The sequence below is a fragment of the Ambystoma mexicanum genome, chromosome 7q, assembly GCF_040938575.1.
Source record: "Ambystoma mexicanum isolate Mex_15411 chromosome 7q, UKY_AmexF1_1, whole genome shotgun sequence".
Taxonomy (NCBI): domain Eukaryota; kingdom Metazoa; phylum Chordata; class Amphibia; order Caudata; family Ambystomatidae; genus Ambystoma; species Ambystoma mexicanum.
In genome coordinates this window covers 852323716-852344756 of record NC_090941.1, presented here as the reverse complement: position 1 = coordinate 852344756, position 21041 = coordinate 852323716, and the positions used below count along the sequence as shown (strand labels likewise).

Below are 21041 nucleotides of genomic sequence, written 5' to 3'. Positions count from 1 at the left end.
CAGTTGGCAGTCCACTGTGGCTGCCACCCGTCTACTGTCGCAGCAGGCCGTGTGTCACAGCGGGCACCTGCTGCGTCTGTATGCCAATATTGTTTAGTTCGGAATGTTAGCCCCCACACTGTATATCCAACTACTTGTGAGAGCGCCCAGGCGGGGAGAGAAGTTACATCCCGGGTATCCAGTGTGTCCGTTGGAAGCTTGCCCATGTTCCACCAAGTAGCTCGACGCACTGTATAATGGTGGCGTCACCGTTCGTCTCGTGTGGGCTGCTCATTAGCCCCCCCTCGTATGGTCTGCGGCGCCAGTGAGTTGTCCCCTACACGAGGTGCAAGGTTTAATTGTGGGGTCGTGGAAATCACCAAGTAGCGTTTGAATGTTAGCCCATCAAGTTGGGACTTCATCTGCAATTTCTCTGTGTTCTGCGCTCAACGCTTGCGAGCACGTAACATGGAGGCACGGTGTTGGATAGAGCACCTGCTCCGGTATTGTAGGACCTGCCCAGGTCAGCCACCTGAATCCGCCCCCGCCTCTCCACGATGCGGTAGGCTTGGCGCCGGGGTTAAACTCCAGCCCCTAACGCCACCCGCTCCGGCAGAACTGTATCTGTCCAGGCAGGTAATCCGGGATCCTCTATCTCCTCACCTCGATGGGTTATGCGGGCAGCAGACACACACACTGTTCACGCCAGTAGTGGTCGGAAGGGTGACGGGCCATGAGCGGCTTTGCCTTTGTGCCTCGGTCTCCACTATGGGCTTTTGCAGGCTCAACCGCAGTGTCCGCTGGAAGTTGTGGGGCCCACGCATGCAGGAGAGGAGCTCTCAGTAGGCAGCATGTCTCCACACACGCCCAGCCTGGTCCACCCGTTGAACCTCGCCAATTTTCTCCAAAGTTGCCAAGGCTTTCTTTCCAATTTATGGCCATGATGTGATAGCCCTCTTTGTGCCTCACTCAGGTCAATTTTGTGGCTAATCGGCCGTGTTTCATAGCAAAATTATTCCGGGATCCAAAGCACACAAGCGGAGCGCACGCGAAGCGTGCATAAAGCCAAGCGTGCAACTGCACCCCTGTAGCTCTAGCTTCTTGATTCTGCTGCTTTCACTTTTCTTCTGATTCTTGCTTCTCTGGGCCTAAACCTTAGGGGAACTCTGAATACACATCCTGACTCTTCAAAATCTCTTATGAAAGGCAGTTGAGAATAGTTCTGAACAGTCCAAAGTAATTGTTCCATACTCATAACCTATCAGCTTCCCTTTCAATTTCCACCCATCTTGGCTTGGGAGACCTATGCAACTAAGATTAAGGAAAAATAGAAACAAACAGCATGCCCAACTCCCCTTTCCTTCTAACATCTGATGTTAGCAAAACATCCTCCCACCTTGATGACTGTAACTGGCCTCTTGCCTGATCCTTTACCTCTACAAACCCTGAAACTGTGTATATTTCTCTAGGAATTGTGGGGCAAGTCTCCTTCCCTCATCAGATAATGAAAACCCCAGACACATGATTTTCCCATGGGCTTTTGAAATTGAAAATGTAGCCTTTAGCTGAATAAGTCTACCTTCTCCAAGTGTTCATTCAAGTCATCATCTGTGCAGTATATGTCATCCACATATGTCCAGCATGTCAGTATGCCTTCTGAGAGGGATTTTATTCTACTAGAGAATAAACCAAGACTTTGTTTGTACCCCTCAGTGAGTCTAGTGAAGCAAATCTGTTACGGCTTTGTATGTATATCTCTCTGAATCCAAAGGATGTGCAAAGAATCCATTCCCCAGATCCAATAGTCTTATATTTGTATCTCTGTATGTTACTTAGAAAGCCAGAACTATGCATGTTCTGTACAGCCTCTGTGCGTGTATTGGCATTTAAACTTCTAAAGTCAATTACCAGTCGGTATGAACCATCTGGTTTAGATACTGGAAGTAATGCTGTATTGTAGGGGCGTACCTGTTGTATCAGAATCCCTTGGTCTAATAACTGATGCACAATCATTTTCAAATTTCGTATACTCTGTGCTTTGATTGGAAATTGTCTCTGAGGCTTTGATGTTTCAAACACTGGCGTTATATGTGGAGGGATGTCTATGTTATGTCTTGCATGGTTTTTGAATAGCAGTGCTGCATCTAAAGCAGCCCATGAGGGCTGGATGTTCCTTAACTTCATCTGAAAAAGCTGGTTTAATCACGTCCTCCCCCTCTGGTTTTCCGTAACATATAGCTTGGGCCAATCATGTTCTGCTAACAGGCCATCTTGTGTGCTATGCAAATTAGGCCAACATATTGCCTCTATTTCCTTTGGATATTCCCCTTCAAGTTGGTTTGTAACTATATACACAATATTTGTCCTCAACAACTTCTCCCATGGGAGTAATAAGCTCTATTTTTTGAGTAGTAGATAATGGCGTAACAACTTCTTGTGTCGTTCTTTAATTATGTAGATTTTCGTACCAGAGTCGATTGTACCACTAGCCAGTCACTTGGTCTTTAGCCATTGTCCACTCTTAAAGCTGCTGTTTGTTTCCTTTCTCCTTTCCTCTCCTCCATCTTGGCGGGCTTCTGCGCTTCCTTGGGTGCTGAGCCCCGTTTCTTCTCTTTCTGTGAAGGTGGAGCTCTGGATTCCATTGCCCCGCTAAAACTGCGGAAACCGAAACCACAGCGTCACCTTAACACATGGTTCACGCCTCAGTTAAGAGAACTACGTAAAGCCAAAAGAACCGCTGAGGCACTTTGGAAAAAACATCCCACAGCACCGAACAAATTTGAACTAACCCTAGTATCCTCTAGCTACAAAGAAGCCATACTCCTAGCCAAAAAAGACTCCTATAACAAAAGGATTACACAAGCGGAATCCAATACTAAAGAACTCTTCAAAATACTCAAAGAATTAGAATCCCCTATTGCCCCGACTGACAAAGGTATTACTGACGCACTATGGTGCAGCAACATCCAGAAAGCCTTATTAGATAAAATAGCTTGTCTACAGTCCAAAATTAACGCAAAAAAATCTGTGCTATCTGCAGACCCTAACCACAAACAACTGCCTAACATACCTCCAACCCTCCAAACGACTTGTAAACCTTTCAGCTTCTCACCCCTTTCAACGTGGGAAGTAGAAAACATCATCAGGAAACTGAAACCTTCAAACTGCCAAGGCGATGCCTGCCCTGCCCCGATTGTTAAAGCAGCTGCACACGATCTGGCGCCATTCATTACCAATCTCATCAATGCCTCTTTCAAATCTGGAATAGTTCCTGACAATCTTAAAGACGCTTGGGTCATTCCACTCCTCAAAAAACCTACGCTTGACCCAGCTAACCCGTCTAATTACAGACCAATAACGACGGTACCTTTCCTATTAAAAATACTGGACAGAGCAGCCTACCTACAAATACAGGCTTATCTAGAAGCCAACAACCTCTTAGGGCTCAGGCAATCAGGCTTCCGACCAAGACACGGTACGGAAACTGCACTTATTGACCTTACCACCCAGATCCAAACCTTGAAAGACCATGGCAAACTTGCACTCCTTTTATTGCTTGACCTGTCAGCAGCGTTTGATTTGGTTAATCATCAAACACTCTGCCAACACCTGAAATCTGCAGCCCACTTTTCAGATGCAGCCACGGCATGGATCAGTTCCTTCCTGGCGAACAGAACCATGAGGGTCTTCTCTCCCACAGATTCCGCCGAGCCGGCCCCAGTACCTTGTGGTGTCCCGCAAGGCTCATGCGTGTCCCCGACACTTTATAATATATTCACGAAACCCCTCTTCGATATCCTAGACTATCTGGGTGTCACGTATACCAATTACGCGGACGACACCCAGATACTCTTTCCTATCACGGGTGACTACGAAATAGACAGTACGACCCTCAATGAAATCTATTCAGTTATACAAGCATGGATGGCACACCATGGCTTGTGTCTCAATGACGATAAAACCGAGCTGATTATCTTGGGCACTCATGCCAAACTTAAAAATCTCAATCCCTCATTCAAAGCATTTACCATTGATGGCAATCTCATCTCAGTCTCTAATAACACTAAAACCCTTGGTATTTACATTGATGCTACCTTATCCCTCTCTAAACAAACCAACGCAGTAGCGTCATCAGCTGCTTACACTTGCAAGCTTATCACTGCATGCAGACCATTCATCTCCGCACCCAACTGTATCACTCTAGCGAGAGCTCTAGTCCTTTCCAAAATAGACTACTGTAACGCCCTTTACTTGGGCACCAGCCATAAAAATATTAATAAACTACAAGTAGTCCAAAACAATGCTATCAGAGCTGCCTTGAACATCCCCAAAAAAGCACACATATCTGAGACCAGACGTAACCTACGCTGGCTCCCTGTCAAGCACAGAATATCCCTGAAAACGCTTGCCCTCACACACAAAGTCAGGGCTAACCTTGCTCCAGCATACCTCACTAACCACTTCACACCACACTCCGCCTTGAGACCTCTTAGAGCAGCCCAAACTAACACCTTGACCATACCGAGATTTAAACTCCTCAACTCGGGTGGAGCTAGCTTCCCGGTACAAGCATCCAAACTATGGAACACCATCCCCCCACATCTACGCGCAGAACCGTCATTCAACCGGTTCAAATATAGCACAAAATGTTGGCTCCATAACACGGACTCCTGACAGCTTAACTTCTGCGCATGCACTTGTTTATTATGCCAGCTCCTACCTGTAACTATTTTGGAACCTGGCCGACTGTATTGTTTTGATTGCATACTGTATTGTTTTGATTGCATACCCATGTAACTGTATCCTTCCTGTAACTGTAACGTAATTCTGTTTAACCCTGTAACCAGCTCTACCTTACGCGCCCATATGCCCCAGGGCCTGGCTGCGCTTTATAAATAAACTAAATACAAATACAAATACAAATTGTCTAAGCAGTGCCCTATCCTATAACTGATAGGTACGTTTTTCACCACTTCTGCCCTATTAGGGTCTCCTATACCAACCAGCTTCTTGCCTGGGGCTGGTACTGTCTCTTTCTACAAATATAGTTCTGCTATGAAAGTTCTTCCCTTTCTTCTTTAGCAGGGGGCATACTGGAAGCCCTTATGTTTCCCTTTCTGCCTCTAGCTGAGAGGATATTGCTGCCTGGTTCCTGTCTGACACCAGTGGTATTAGTAGGTAGTGCTCTTTTAGAGTGCTTATTCTCACCTGACTCCTTCCTTTGAACGTCCACGGGGGTCTGGTCTACCCAAGTGATCTTTGCCTAGGGACCTGTAAGTATATGTTACAGTGTGACCTAAACTGGAGTTTCCTTTCTCGGTCAATGGGTAAAACTGTTAGGCATCTTAATACTTCTAGTCGTACTGATTCACCTTTTATGAGGGGCATGAATAATTGCCCCCAGCTATTGCCAGCCCTAACCTCATTGCTGCTTATGCGCCTTTAGAGTTCAATACCTCTCTCAGAATGGAGATAAGTACTGTAATTGAAGGAGTCCCTATTAGATTAAGGTACAACCAACTATACACTGAAACCCAACTATTACCTTGTTCCATTGGTGGATATTCTACAGCTTGAGCGCAGTCCATGTCAAAATGTCTTACCAGAATGTGATAGTGCTCCCAGATATATGGATCATTTGCCTCCCTCTTGGATGTGTTCTAAGGTTAACCCTTCCATAGCTAAAGGACCATGTCTAGCCATTGTAGTGGGATATGTCAAGTCCCCTTAAACCAGTTCTGGTGGTCTATCTGCTGCACGGCTAACTCAGGATATCTGTAGGGTGTGTACTGTGTTTAACCTAGATACCTCCTAATGCAATCCTCCAGGTGCTGCCACTACCACGTTGGTGTTGACATCTCCAACACCTGTTTTCTGTAACCACCCAGTCACTGCATGGACATCACCATGTGGGTTAACCATTATAATAACTCTTAGCTGGATAGCTGTTAAGAGTATTTGCTTGAAAATACTACCTGCTGTTCACTAGAGTGCTTTAAGCTATTTATTCTACCCCTTCTCTTCACTAGAGTGTACATTGTTCTTTGTAGCGCTAGGCCTGTAGCAACCCCTATAGCCCCTGTACAGTAGCTACGTAAGGAGAATTATTCTGAGGGTGCAGGAGAGGGTGAGCAGTGTCAGGCTGCAGTTGCCCAAAGGTACGTGCTTTTTATTACCCCTACCTACATAGTCTTCCCTCCACCCCCAGGGGACTGTCCACGACCTCCCCACCAAACCCCCAGCAGGGGCTGTGGTAGGAGTATGTACCTGTCACTGTGCATCGATAAAGAGAGCAGGCAACAACCCCTGCTGCTACCATTTGTCAACACAGGAGAGGCTTACCAATGTCACATTATATTTTACTAGAGGTACCACCCGGCGTGGGCCCGGATATGCACATGGAAGTCTGCTATAGCCTTGTGTATGTTTTATTGGGTGTATGTGTGTGAATGAAATAGGTTGTGTTTGTGAATGTGGAAAGCTGTTTGAAGTTTAAGATTTGGGCTTGAAAGCACTAGCACTTTAAAGAATTTAATGTTGGTGAAGAGCTGATCGCTTTTGGGAAACAAAGTCACAATGTATGGAATTGTATATTGGCATTGTGATGGAAGCTATGCTTGCTGCTAATTTAAGAAAAAATGCTGCTAATTTTTACTTTATATCAATTGTATGAATTGCAATGTGCAATAATAAATTGTGTATTTTTTATATTGGAATAAGGTCTGAGAAATGTTGTGACATTGTATCTGCTGAAACCACTCAACCATAGAACAATTTTGTTTTTGTAAGGATAATATCCTATCAAGGGATTGCATTATGAGGTCGGTAAATAAACTCTTGTGTCTTAAAGTAAAGTGTGTACTAATAGCACAGGGCCAGGCCCCGCTCCACCCCTGTGCTCCACCATCCCCAGTACACCCCAAACTGGTATGCCAACCTTGTGTCCTAATTTCCTATTTTTGGAATAGTCGCAAAATCAGCAATCTACCGGAATAGGCTATATTGATAGCAAAGGGCCGCAGCACGCCCTGTGTAGGGTGAATGAGTGGGGTTGATCAGATTTCTCTATTGCCAGTACACCCCAGACTGGTATCCCGACCTTGGGCCAACATTCAAGCTCACCAACTATGGTGAGGCTGGAGCCAACAATTGCAAAATTGTCAATCTCCCGAAACCACCTAAACTGATAGCACAGGGCCAGACACCGCCCTGTGCAGAGCAAATGGATGGGGTTGGTCAAATTTCACTATCGCCAGTACACCCCAGACTAATATTGCGACCTCGGGGTGGGGTTAGCAGATTTCACTATCGCCAGTACACCCCAGACTAATATTGTGACCTTGGGGTGGGGTTAGTCAAATTTCACTATCGCCAGTACACCCCAGAATGGTATGCCGACCTTAGGCCAAAATTTCAGCCCACCAACTGCTATGGGGCTCGAGCCAACCCTGAACATACAAACAGACTTTCACAAATATATATATGGATTGATAGCTGTCCAATACCAATCAATACACAACCCTTTGAATAGATGCCCATTCGTAAAGTTCATTTTAAAATGCTTCTTGACAAAACACTCAATAATGAACACTCAATTAATGCTTTTTGAGCTCTCATGTATAAAGTAATCTTTTAATCATGAGAAATAAGTAATAAAGAAACTACCATAATGCACAAGGCTTAAAATACAAAAAGGTATTAATCAATAAGCAGCAATGATTTTCATTGCCTCTATATATACTCAAGACTTAAGCCTGATCAACCTTCTTCAGGATATCATAGTCACCTCCAAAAGCAACTACCTGCCTCACCAGGTCTTGCTAGGCAACCACACCAATTATTTGCTAGGCAATCTTCATATAAGCATCTGAAAGCACCACAAAGCACTTCCCCTTTCAATACCTCAATACCTTTCTCAATGTGATATCAATGAAGGGTAAAACACCTCCCATACTCACTATCTGTAGAAGGTAGGGAGATGAGAGGGCTGGATGCCTGGAGTGGTCTTCACAATTCAATTAAAATACCATAAGATGCCAAAAATCTAAAAAAAAACACCAATATAAAGCACCATGGTCTTTATTTTTTTATCAAAAAGCATGAAAAATAGGAAAACATGCTTCAAAACAAGTCTTTGTCAGTTGGGATTAAACATGGTGCCAGCATCAGCCAATCAGAATTGAGGTAGTGAGCTGTTATGCCTTGGGTGGATATGCAAAGAATATTTCCCATCTAGCCCAATTAAAAAAAAATGTCTGCTCGAAAGTAGACCGAGTCCTCTGGTGACTCAAAATGTCTCAGAAAAAGCCAGATATCTGGTTTAGTGGCTTTATAATCTAGCCATGGAAAAATGAGGAACTTCAGCCTCTCCTCTCTGCGAGGGCCCAGTGATTCTTCTTCTACCAGTCCTTCTGCCTCCTATGCGCCTGCCAACAGCAATCTCCTGCTATGCGTCACAAAGTCCTCCATTTTATAATATTTGTTCTGAAACTGTCAACTCCCACTATTAAGATATCTATCTGTCAGCAGCTTGACTTTAGGCAGCAGCTTGAAGTTGGTCAGCAGCTTGAATTTGGTTAAACAAGCTCAGTATCAGAGTCCATCATCTTTCCTGCAAGAAGTAAAAATATTGTTTGTTCTAAGAACAAGGCCTGGCGTAGCTCTCACCCACTTTATTTGGCTGCTCAGCCGCAAAAAGCTCCACAGGAAGTTCTGTAGCCTTTTTGTAATTTTGTAGTTCTTTCATATTCCCATCTCAGGCTTTGTTTACTATTTATTAGAACACTTGGTGCTCATCCCAGAACACTTGGAGGGCAGTCAAAGGGTTTACTTACAGTAAACAACCACAGTGTTCTAATTACAAAGTCACCTGGTTTGCATCCCAGACTCTTGCCTGGAAACATTGATTTTGTGAAATTCAGCATTTCTAAGGCAGTGCTTGCGGCTTGCGTTGACTAAATATGAATCTGCGCATGCCTCGAGGTTTGGGCCTATGGCTCAAATATGCCACTTTAAGCATGGTTAGACATGAAATTACATGTCAATGCCGCAAAATCGCCCTGTACTGGGTTAAAGCTACATCAGTATTATCTTCAGTTATTAACAAGGAATTGACCTGTGGCCCAATTGTATGCATATTCGGGGACATTCATAAAGTTACAAAGAAAATGTGTAGATCAGTAGCAATAACCTTTGTACTTGCAAAATGCCAAATAGCCATAAAATGGATGGATACATTCGGCCCCAACTTGCAAACTTGGTATAATTATCTTGCTTGGTGCCAGGAACAAGAGGTCAAGTATAGGAAGCCATTGGTGAAAGGCCCTAAATCCCAAAACCATTGGTCACACTATTTGAACTACACAAGTGGAAATTCTAGCTGACTGCACAGGTTGTGATAGATAAGATGTTAAGTGTGCTGCATACCAGTACTCCTGATTTATGACATGTGTTATTGCTGTGATTGTACATTCTCTATCGCCATATTCTAATATATAACTCCCACATTGTAATTTTGGCGGTGAATAGGTTATATTACTAATTTTGCTTATATTATAATGGAACTTTTTCTCATGAAGCCACGTATGAGTGTAGCTCATATGTTGTGAACTATTTATTACACTACTAATCCTGTGTTATATATTGATTTGGCATTGGCGTCGATAAAAATTGATAAAGGACACCAAAAGACAAAGAACAATACAGGAAAGCTCTTACCAAGGAGTTCCAGAAGGACTTGCTTAGAGGAGCATAACTCTTACCAGGAGTCAGGGTTTTGAGTTAAACAGAAATTATTGTTGCCAATCAGATTTAGGTATGTTATGAGGCTAGGTAAAGCTGGTTTAGAAGACTTCTGGGAAATCAAAAAGCTGAAAGATAGAAGTATTAAAGAAGGGTAATCAATCAAGTAATAACAAGAGAACTCTCTAACAACATACGTTTTCACCAGATTCTTCAAATCACCAGCCTCCAGGCAATTACCTGGGAACCTGACATGGAATTCTTGCTAAATACTGCTCCCAGGAGGGAGCCAACAGTAAAGGTGCACTTGTTAATCTCTCACTTGGTTTTAAAAAGTGCATGGAAAATGATTGTGTTAGCAGACGTTGTACTGTGCAAATGCCCTACTTTTCCCCTGTTTGTAGTTGTGGCATGCTATGACAGGGGTTCTGTTTCTGTGGCTATAATAATATGTGATGCCTTTCAAACTGCATTTGCATGCTCAGGATGCCTATTCTGTGTGTGGTACATGGCAATATGCTCCATTTGCTAACATGTACCGCTAGATCTTTAATGGGGAAAAGGAAATGCAGCTGTGGGAGTCTCTACTTTACCATTGCCCCATGACACATTATGTCCTACTGGCAGCATGCCATTCAGGCAAGCATGTGCAGTAACTTTACAAAACAGTAACCTAGGTTTACAGTCTTCCCTCTATCTTATTCTTAATATTTATTTTGCAGTAACAGTAGTTATAATTGCAATGTCAACTGACCCTTGATGCCCCGTATGCCGAAATACCAGAACTGTTGTTTCGACAAGCGGCTCTGAGGAATTTATTGTACTGTAAGTCTATCTGATTGACAGTACAGTAATGGTTTTACACTACACCTTCTACCAGAAAACAGAACTACAAAATACATAGATAATGTAGGCTGTAAGAACATCAAAGAACAAATAAAAACAACGAACAAGTAACAAAGAAAATATTGAAAGCATTTACTGGTGTGACATGCTCATTTCCTGCTTCCAAAGAATTTAGAATACATAAAAACACATTCAATAAAAATCAGGACATACATTAAAACAATTAATATTGGAGATACACAATTGGGGCCAAATAGTATTGAAATGGGTTGCACTCATGGCTGATTTGGATTATAAAAAAACAATTAGTTGTATATCTGTTGCTCTCAAGAACAGTAATATGGGATGCTGCACTAAAAGGCGGAGCGGAGAGCTTTTATAGAGGGACGACTATCTCTAGAGCAACTGATTGCAGTTGTGGGTTCTTCGATTGCAGGCTAGACCACTACAGAGATAACTGACACAGTATAAAAGAACTCTTAGCATTAGCATTCCATGCATATTTGGTATACGTTACATGTCAAATGGTACATTACATTGCATGCATATTTAGTAGACCGGAGTTTGTTCGTATAGTTGCAGGAAAATGATTTCTTAAACTAAGATGACGTTTTAAAATGCAATGTTATATTGCATGAACATTCTGTAGGTTGTGGTATGGTCATTGCAGGGTGAAAAGGTACATCACAACATAAGCTGAAAACAACACTTGCACAGGCAATCATCACCGCATATGTCATCAACAATATTCTCATTCTGTTAGGTTTGAATAAGTGAGATTCTTTTGTGGGGATACATTGCTTTTACTATGGGAGGTCAACATTTGTGTTGCCTTTCTAACAGAATAGTTTATAGAGCTTTCGAGAGTACAGTAAGTTGGCTCACCGTAATCAATCTATCAGATTCCATCTTCGAAATTCCAGGGGCAATAATGGAGCAGTTGGATAGCATATGATAAGGTTAGGTGTGTTATCATCAGTCTGTATTAGCCGGTAATTTGTCTGATTGATCAATTTTTTCCTTTCCATTTACACTGCATAAGTGTTGACTTTTCTTTGTTTCGTAGGGTTTAAAGGCACTTGAAGAGAAGCTAAAACACTACCCTGTCTCTGTCACTAATCTACAAGATAAGAATGACTCACTGCAAAATGATCTCGAGAACCTTCAAAATAAGCTGGAAAGGTCATTGGAGGTTTTGCAGAAACAGTCAGGTGCCTATTGGGAAGGCCACCACAATGAGGCCCAAGTGAAAACAAATCTAGAAAGGTAATTTGCTTTATTCATTTGTTAACACATGTATCCATGTTTCCAGCAAGCACATAGACTGCTGTTGCTTTAATTCTTTTGTAAGCCATCTGTGCAAAGGCATAAAGGCAGGCACACATTATTAGAAAAAAGTGTGCCACTTGGTCCGGCCCCACTTGCTGACAGGACCAGACACTGCTTCACAAGTCTGTTAATTTAATCTTTCAACTGCTGCAATGTTAGTGCTTTAGCCTTGGCACCTCGTACAAGTGGCAAAGGTCACAAACCACCCCGTGAACAATGGGAGATGGACGAGTTGATGTAAGGCACCAAGTTGGTCCATATTTCACACCTCCGTAGCTATGCTATATATGCCCAGCAGTGGTGTGCAGAGCTAGAGAAGACTGTAAGAGCAGCTGGAAACTAGTCGGAAACATCTAAGGTACATAAACATCAAGATTTTCAGCCTGTTAACACACTAATAAGTCACCTTGGGAAACAGAAAAGATCACGATAAGAATAGCCAATAGCAGCACTGTATTTTCCACCCACTCACAGTCAAAAAGACAGAAGATGCAAGGAATTCAAGACTAGAGACAGAAAGAGATTGAACTGCAACTAAACATGGATTTGTCTTCAGCAAAATTTCCTTTAAAGACAACATACAAAGACGGTTCCTAGACAGGTACAGGATGATAAGGGAAATGAGGTATAACTATGCCTATGAGGTGTCATCTGTTGCTGGAAGGAACAGTGCAACAGTTCAAAGCCATCATCAAGAATGGTGAAGTATCAGAAAATTCTGTATGCTCAAGCTTCTATCTTCATGAGTGTAAAAGAGAGCAAAGGGAATGAGTAAAGAGTTCAAGGAGCCAATCTGACAAACAATCCCAAACAGATGGAACAGATCAGTAGACCCAGATGTTCTGTTATGTTATTTGGCATTTATATAGCACTCTATATATCATTGGTATAACCTCAAAGCACTGGTTGGTTGAAGAGAGTAGGGTGTCATTGGGTGCACCAATCAAGTGTGCAGCTGATGTGATGCCTGATGGTAGCTGCATCCTAGCATTAGGTGTGGTGGTATTTGATATCAGTTGAATGTGTGCAGTCTGGAGGATGGTCACCAAAACTGGGTTCTGGCTGTGTTAGGCCTGTGTAGGACACTTATGTGTGCAGCTAGGCCGGTTTTCGTGGGGTATAGCTCCGTTTTATGAGAATGTTGAGGTGTTAATGGAGTATTGTTCGTATGTGAGCAGCTAGGCTGAAATTGATGGAGGGTAGTAGCTGCGCTCTAATTGTGTTGGTGTAGAGAGTGAGTGTCTGAGTGGAGTGTTTGATATAACGGCTCGCTATTCTGGATTTCAAGTGCGCGTTTGCGATTGCTGCGTTCAGAGTAAACTTATTAGTGACTTAATAGGCGCATCCAGTGGCGTCATTGTTTGGGATCTCTTTCAACATTTATAAAGAGGGCAGTGCTTGATCTCCGGTTGCGAGATGGGAAGTAGGGTTTTATCTTCTCTTGCAGGTACGTTGGGCCGGTCTTGTGCACTGCTTAGTGGGTAATGCATGGGGTCTTGAAGGTGGCCCTTCGTCCGACTGGGAGCCAGATTGTGAAGCAGTAGTCACGCTGTCAGTAGTCACGAGTTGGAAAATGCTTTAAATGTATCAGGTCTAATTCTGGCATCCACACTACACACAGCAAGTTTAGCTGCATGAGTGGAAATACCACAAGCAGAAAGTATACCCCTACTTCTGGCTCATTTGCATGCCAACACTTTATTCCAAATGGGTTGTTAGCCATCTCCCCAAATCTCTGGTGCTCTCTCCCAGCAAAGTCAAGCGGGCAGGCCCTTCTATAAGATGCCCTTGGGCATTCCCAGGTATGCCTGCTCCTCCTCTGAGGTGTCTCCTGCTAGCACGTGTCTCTTCCACTGACTTCAAGATAGAGGAACACTGATTGGTGGGTGTCAGGCTGGGTCCAAACGTGAACGTCTGCAGAAGCTGCTGGACCCCGGCAGACCCTCAATGGTGTTCTGCACTCAACAACTCTGAACACACTGCTGAGCACGGAACACTGCCGGGGCGGGGGAAGGGGAAGTGGATACAATATAAAATCAGATTCTTCTCAGCTAACACCCGGAAATCTGTAGAAAGGGAAAAAAGGAAATAACATATTTGGTTAACATGAACTTTCTCCTTAACTTCCCTTTTAACTCATCAAGCACATCTACACTCAACACCTGGTTCTCCTCTGCTTATTGTCTAGAGAAGCTTTGAATTTGATCTGGAATCATATCTCTTTGTGTATTGTAGAAATACCAGCATTGTTTACTTTCTGCTGCTCACCTTCCAGAATATGAGCATTAAAGAACTTAGCAACTCTTTACTGATGTTTTTACATTCTCACACTTGCAGCTGTAAAAGGTGATTAAAATGACTTGCTAAACTGTGAAATGCTTTGCTTACTTTTTTACCTGGCTGGCAGCTTGTGTTGAATTAATAATAAAGTTCTTGGCAGCTTACTCAGTCACTGTGCTTTCCTCTCTCCTTCTGTCTCCTGGATGAAGAACAGAAGTCACTGCATTTTGTTGGATCTGGATATTGTCATTCATCCTTCCCCTCTAATCCGGGAAGTAAACCACGCTGCCTGTGCTTAAGATTAAAAAAAAATTGGTGCAGCCTCTTTTTACCTGACGCGAACTGCGCAGTTAAAGAAGGATTCTACACAACTCACGTAACAGATACGAAAGCTTTCTAGTGAAGAAAACCCAAACGCACTACCATTCCTAGGCAACGGATCATCGTGCGAAGGGCCTTTCCTTCAGAAAAAACATCAGTTCACAATATTAGAACGGTTTTAACACCTAAAATAACTTAATGGACAAAATTAAACGCTAACTTTTTTGAAGGTCACAGGAAACGGTATCTACAAGTTAATTAGTAACTGAACTCAACTCTGCGAGATTAAATCCAAAACAGTTTGTACTTATTAGTCAAATCTTTTCATTTTTAAAATAAAACAATGGGGGGTGCTGTTGAGCAGCCTGCAAAATGGCTGCTTAGCTTGGGAGCTCCGTGTACTACCAACAAACATCCGACAACAGCGGCGGAATTCCTGATGGTGGAACCCTGAAACTACATGCAGACATTGCCTTGGGTGCAGGGAGTAGTCGTCTTCGATCCCAAGAAAAACCAAAGCTCCAGTACCGAGATACAGCCGCTGGTGACCGTGGATGGCTGACGCAGTGTTGGGCCTCCCAGTGCGGCCCACGAGATCCCAGGCCTCTACCAGACCCTGCTAAAAAGCTCCTGACGTCTCCTCCGAGGTGGTTGTATCTGCCGCCACCCGACCTAGGAGCTGCCAGTCAAAGGGGCCACCGTAGGAGTACCAGAGGTACGTGCTTGGTGCCTGCCCGGGCCGCATGGTGCAGTGGTCGGAGGACCAGAGCTTCTGTGGAGCGGGCAGCGGAGACATCCCTGGTGGTGTGTGGCGGATCCCAGAGGTGGACATGGGCTGACTGGCCTGCGCCCCCATGTGTGGAAGCTGAGGAAATCAAGCTCCAGGTAGGCGGACGGGGGATGTAGACACCACTGCCTGTTGCCGTGGCTGGCTGCTGCTGGCCGGCCCCCCACCTGCCCTCCCCGGAGCACAAAACATGCAGAAGCCCTAGATGGTGGAGGCTTGCACGGAGGATCACTATTACTTACCCCCTCCCCCGCTGCCGGCCGGCCACGCCTCCCTCTCCGCCCGGCCCAGGGGTTCAGATAAAGAACTTACCCGGGCTGCAGCTACTGTGTGGGCCTGCCTCCTTGCACTGCAGGTGCCAATGCCTCACTGGCCGAGTCCAGCAGCGTGTGTGCCGCTGCAACCAGGAACGCTCCATCTGAAGGCGGCCGCAGGCTATGCCACCCGTGGCCCTGTTACACCAAACTTCATCCTCGCAGCCTGGCTGCACGCTACGCTGTGAACCTCCCTGCTCCTCCTGGAGCCGCAGCGACATCACACATCCTGTGCCTCGGACCGCCGCCTGGGCACCTTGCATACATCTCCGCCCAGCTGGATACCCCTTCAGTGGACCTCCAAGTACACCGGCTAAGTCGCCATTTGAGCGGACATCACCACTAGGCTGCTGGACTGACCCCCCCACGGGAGCTGGCCGGCTCTGCTGGTCTCTACCTGCCACCCCATCCCATGTGACAACGTTATACAGAGGGCCCGTACATCCACTACACTGCGGCTCTGAAAGCAAATATTGCCCGCACATGTACCTGCTGTAACAACCATCCTGGAGATACTTGGTCTCCCTGGCCTTTCCTTGGGGGCTTAGCTGAGACGTCTGGGTCCTTCCAACGCCAGGCTGTCAGGTTTCCTTCTCTTATTCAAGTTTCCTTTTTATTATTTATCCTTTTCAGATTAGCTTTGTGTGGGTGGGAAGTTTTCCATTATAGTTGGTTAGGCCTTAACTTGCTGATTCAGAATCCTGGTTCTGACCCAAGGCAAGATGGAGCCTCACAGTGACAGCTCTGATTGGCTAGAAGACAATGCTGAACAACAATGAACATTCTAAACTGTCACTCTGTGCCTTTCATCATCAAAACCCCATCTGAGAGGACGTGTTTAGTGGCTGCTCCTGCTTTAGTCTTAGGCCTGGTGGATTTTATCCTTCAGATCTCAGCAGTTGAGCGGCTACTTTCTTGGGGGTTACAGGAGAAGTCATCAGCTGGCAGGAATTCGTTTTTGAAGATTGGAAAAGCAGGAAATCTTTGTGAATTCGCTCAGGAGATAAGTGACTTTATTTTTACTGTAAATCTGTTCATCTTAATAACATTCTCCTTGAAAATTCGTTAAAAGTAGTGTTTCTACTAAAACTATTGAACTCCCGGAGTGCGCTTGTGTTTTCAGTGCGGTGTTCCTTAGCGCGAGATTTTGACTGTCACGTGCGAATTCAAGTGAGCGCGTGCTTTCTAGCGTGTGTATTCCGAGCGCAAGTAGATGTTGGTCTCGTGCAATTTTAAACGCGCGTGTGTTTTATTTTTATAGCGCGGGTGATCCTTTGCGCGAAAAGCTATACGCTGCGTGTGAACTAAAAAGCGCGTGCGATTTCATAGCGCGGGTGATCCTTAGCGCGAGAAACTATACGCTGCGTGAGAACTACAAAGTGCGTGTGAAATACAAAGCGCGTGTGATTTTTAGCGCGGGTGTTCAAAGCGCGAGTGAGTGTGAGTGCGCGTGTATCAATTCGTCGCGTATGGAACAAGGATCGCGTGTGTTTTTTCCAGCGCGAGTGATTTTGCGCGTGAGAATCACTTCGTCGCGTTTGAACTCAATAGCGCGGGTGTTTTTATTTCGCGTGTCACGCAGGAGAACATTATTGCGCGTGTGGACTATTGCGCGTGTGGATTATAGCGCGTGTGGATTATTGCACGTGTGGATTTTTGCGCGTGTGGATTATTTTGATCGCGCGTCTACATCCGTTTGCGCGTGTTCTTCAACCAGGAAGATTTCTATGTGAAGTTCATCGATAATTTAAATGGAAATAACCTGCGTGTGCATTTAGCACGTGTTTCCTCTTTCTTCAAGGATTCAAAGACTCAAGATAATTATAAATAGTTTGAAAAGTTTTGAAATGACAAGAAAGAATATTTTAAAGACAATCTAATTGTACTACCATTGCATATTGGAAAAAAGACAAACAAAGAACTAAGACTTCCAGTTTGCCTAATGTAAGAAGTTGCTGTGAATTTCAAGTATCTCAAGTAAGAGAGATTTTCAGCTTCTTATCCGCTTCTCAAGAAATTTCAAGAGAAGAACCAGGTATGATTCTTAATTATTAGTTAAGGATTAATGTCTTCCCATTCATAAGGTCAAGTAAGTGAATTAAGGAAGTGTATATGCTATTCTTTATCCTCTGCAGGTTCAGCACTGATTAGCCTTGACGCAGTCTGCCTGGTGTTGTTTTGTTATCCCATTCCCCCTTTCCCTTTGGGGTGTAGTTTACAGAGCTGAATTGAAAACTAGTTCTGGGAAATACATCTCAGGGGGATTGTCGGGGGTTCAGCAGCTTCCGCGGATACAGGACCTCTCAGCCTCACACAGGCACAGCGCAGAGTGCTCGCCGAACTCCCCTGAAGGACCTGAGGCTGCACAACGTACACCCACTGCTGTAGCTTATATCACTTCGGCTCCTCATCTGGCTTCACACTGTGAAATTTGGAGTACCCAGCACCCTGTGAGCACACACAGTGCGCCTGGCCACCCCAGGGTGCAAACTACCCACCTCCACGATGTCCAATAGAACACGGGGAGCAAACAAATCTGGAACTATAGACAAATTTACTAAGGCAGTGCCCAGGCCGGAGCAGGGGGGTCCTTCTACAGGCCAAGAAGATATGGATGTGCCACCAGATACCCCTCATCCCAACCTGACAGCAATGATGGAATCAATGGCAAACATGTTTGCATCATTCCATGAAAAACTGGACGATATAAACGTGAATGTGGCGTCACTACGAACCAAGCTTGACCAACACAGAGCCAGGATCACTGAAGCAGAAACCAGAATCAGCACCAACGAGGATGGGGTTCAGGCACTGCAGAACACTGTTACAGAGCTTGTCCGCGACATGAAATCTGTCAAGCCAAGTGTGATGACTTGGAGTCAAGATCGCGTAGGAACAATATTCGCATCGTAGGCGTTCCAGAATCTGCACTCAGGGGACACATGGAGATTGCAACTGAAAAATTACTCGGAGACCTCGACAATCCAGAGCTCTCTCCATTCTTTGCTGTAGAGCACGCACACCGCTCACTAGCTCCCCGCCCCAAACCGGGCAACTTGCCCGGGACCATAATTGCGAAGATCCTTAGATACAGGGATAGGGATCATATCCTCCGATTGGCAAGCGAAAAAGGTGAGCTCAGGCTAGAATTACAGATCATCATGATCTTCCCAGATTTCTCCACGGGGGTGCCAATGGAGAGACAGCAATTCAACGGAGTGAAGAAGATGTTGAGAAACATGAAGATCGAATATGCAATGCTCTTTCCTGCTCGCTTGAAATTCACCCATCGCAATAAGCTTTACTTCTTCACAGTCCCAGATGAAGCAGTGAAATATATAGAGGCGCACGCCCCGCTCAACAATCCAGTTGACGACCTGGCAGAGAAAGACTGAGACCCCCGCCAACAGCCACCTGAGGCGAGCCCTCACTAGGTGGAACCATGATGCTTCACCCACAGCTCACCACCACCCGAGGTCCACGCCGCCACAGGCCAACTGTCTCCGAACAATAGAATATCCACTTTGCTCATACTCAGGTTGAATGGCATCGACACCACACGCTAACTAGTACTTGTGGGAGCCTAGGCGTCTATATCGTATCAGCTATGATCTTCTCATTATGCATAATGTTGTCCATTTTGTAACTCTCAGTATCATTTGCCGCTGAAAGATACGCCTGTTTTTTTGCTTTCTACACCTAGTCACAAGAAATGTTGGTCACACGGCAGCGGTGACCCCCACTGCGGCTGCAATGTGTGCTTTGTTGAACCTGTTGAGAACGTGCCCCTGTTGGGCCTGCGGACTGGTGGTGCCAGGTTGGGGTTGGCACGCTCAAACCAGCCTTAAGGGGGGTGATCATTACACTGCTGGTTGGGGTTAGGCAGTGAGGGTGGGGGGACACAGTTGGGGAATGTTATGTGAAAACTGGCAGGAAAGTGGTGGTCATAGGCCAGGCGTGTCATGTGTGTGCCATGGCAACGCGCACAGTGCTAGGTGGGAACAGATCCTACTGCTGGATGTCCCATGATTACACGCCGTGAACATTAAACTCCTGTCGTGGAATGTTCGGGGGTTGAGCAACTACACAAAGGCCCGCAGAATCACTGCATACGCCCAGAGACACAGAATCAAAATACTCCTCCAGGAGACACACGCCCTGGGGCACCTTGTATCCTCCCTAGCGCCAACATGGGGCACTAATAGGTTCTACACAGAATACTCCACCCAGTCCAGGGGTGTGCTGACTCTTGTTCATAAGTCAGTGGGATTTACACTGAAGGCGAGCCATATTGACCCAGAGGGCAGGTATGTCATACTCCATTGTACCATAGCAAATGAAGAGTGCTTGCTGGTGAACACATATGGCCCAAATGTAGACGCTCCTGAATTTTACGATGAGGTAGCCGCCTTACTCGTGAGATACATTGGTGTCCATATTATTTGTGGGGGGCATGAACCCCATACTGGACAATGACCTCGATAGAACAGGGGAGACCTACAGACTTGCGTCCCGTGCAGCCCGCTGGCTGCATACACACATGAGGTCGCTGTCCATACTCGATGCTTGGAGGGCACTTCATCCACACGCAAAGGAGTACACCTACTACTCGTCAGTACATGAAAGCTCGTCCAGGATAGATCTCTTCCTACTATCGAGTGGGATCATGGGAAGGGTTACAGACATCCAAATGCTGGCGCGAACACTCTCGGACCACTTCCCGGTTGTGTTGCAAATGAGGTTAGGGATAGACACACCCACCCACACTGCCTGGCAATTCAAATCAGAAGCACTGCGCAACATTGTGTTCAAAGCCGAGATTCTGACTGATATAAACACCTTCTTCGAGTGCAACAAACAACAGGACACGACAGAGGGAACTCGCTGGGAGGTATTTAAGGTCTTCATCAGAGGCACGTTTATCATCAGAGAATCCAGGGTACTTAAGCTCATAAAACGCGATCTGCAGTGCTCTAAAACTAGACTCAAGCAACTGGAGAGCGAATGCGACACATCGTCTACCCCAGCAAAGCTGGCGCAGATCAGATCTGAGCTGGAGATCTTTGAATTTCATGCCATGAGGGAAATCCAATATTACACAGGCCCACTAGCAGCACGTGAATACAGGGAGGGTTATAGACCAGGGAGAACACTGTCCAGACTGGTGCATGCTGAGGGAGGTAGATCCCTCATAGATAGCATCACAGACACGAGTGGCACGCAGCGAATCCTAGACACCTTCTCTGAATTTTATGGCACCTTATATGCGCTGCAACAGGAACACGCCATCCAGGACATCAACAATCTACTGGACCAAATTCCCATGACCCATACATCGAAACCACCAGAGAACAGCTCGACACCCCTATCACCCTGGAGGAGATAGTTAAAGCCATCTCAGATCTCCCAAAAGGGAAAGCTCTGGGACCGGACGGGCTCACCCC

The 21041-nt window shown here is 45.3% G+C and overlaps 1 protein-coding gene across 5 annotated transcripts in view; it reads left to right on the top strand.

The window, feature by feature from the left end:
• The window catches only part of DEUP1 (deuterosome assembly protein 1), a 688113-nt gene that overhangs the window by 515546 nt on the left and 151526 nt on the right, over positions 1 to 21041 (top strand). For all 5 annotated transcript variants that reach the window (XM_069639298.1, XM_069639300.1, XM_069639299.1 and 2 more), the window contains one exon: positions 11633 to 11832. In XM_069639298.1, the coding sequence (XP_069495399.1) occupies positions 11633 to 11832 (200 nt within the window). The remainder of the gene's footprint in view (positions 1 to 11632; positions 11833 to 21041) is intronic.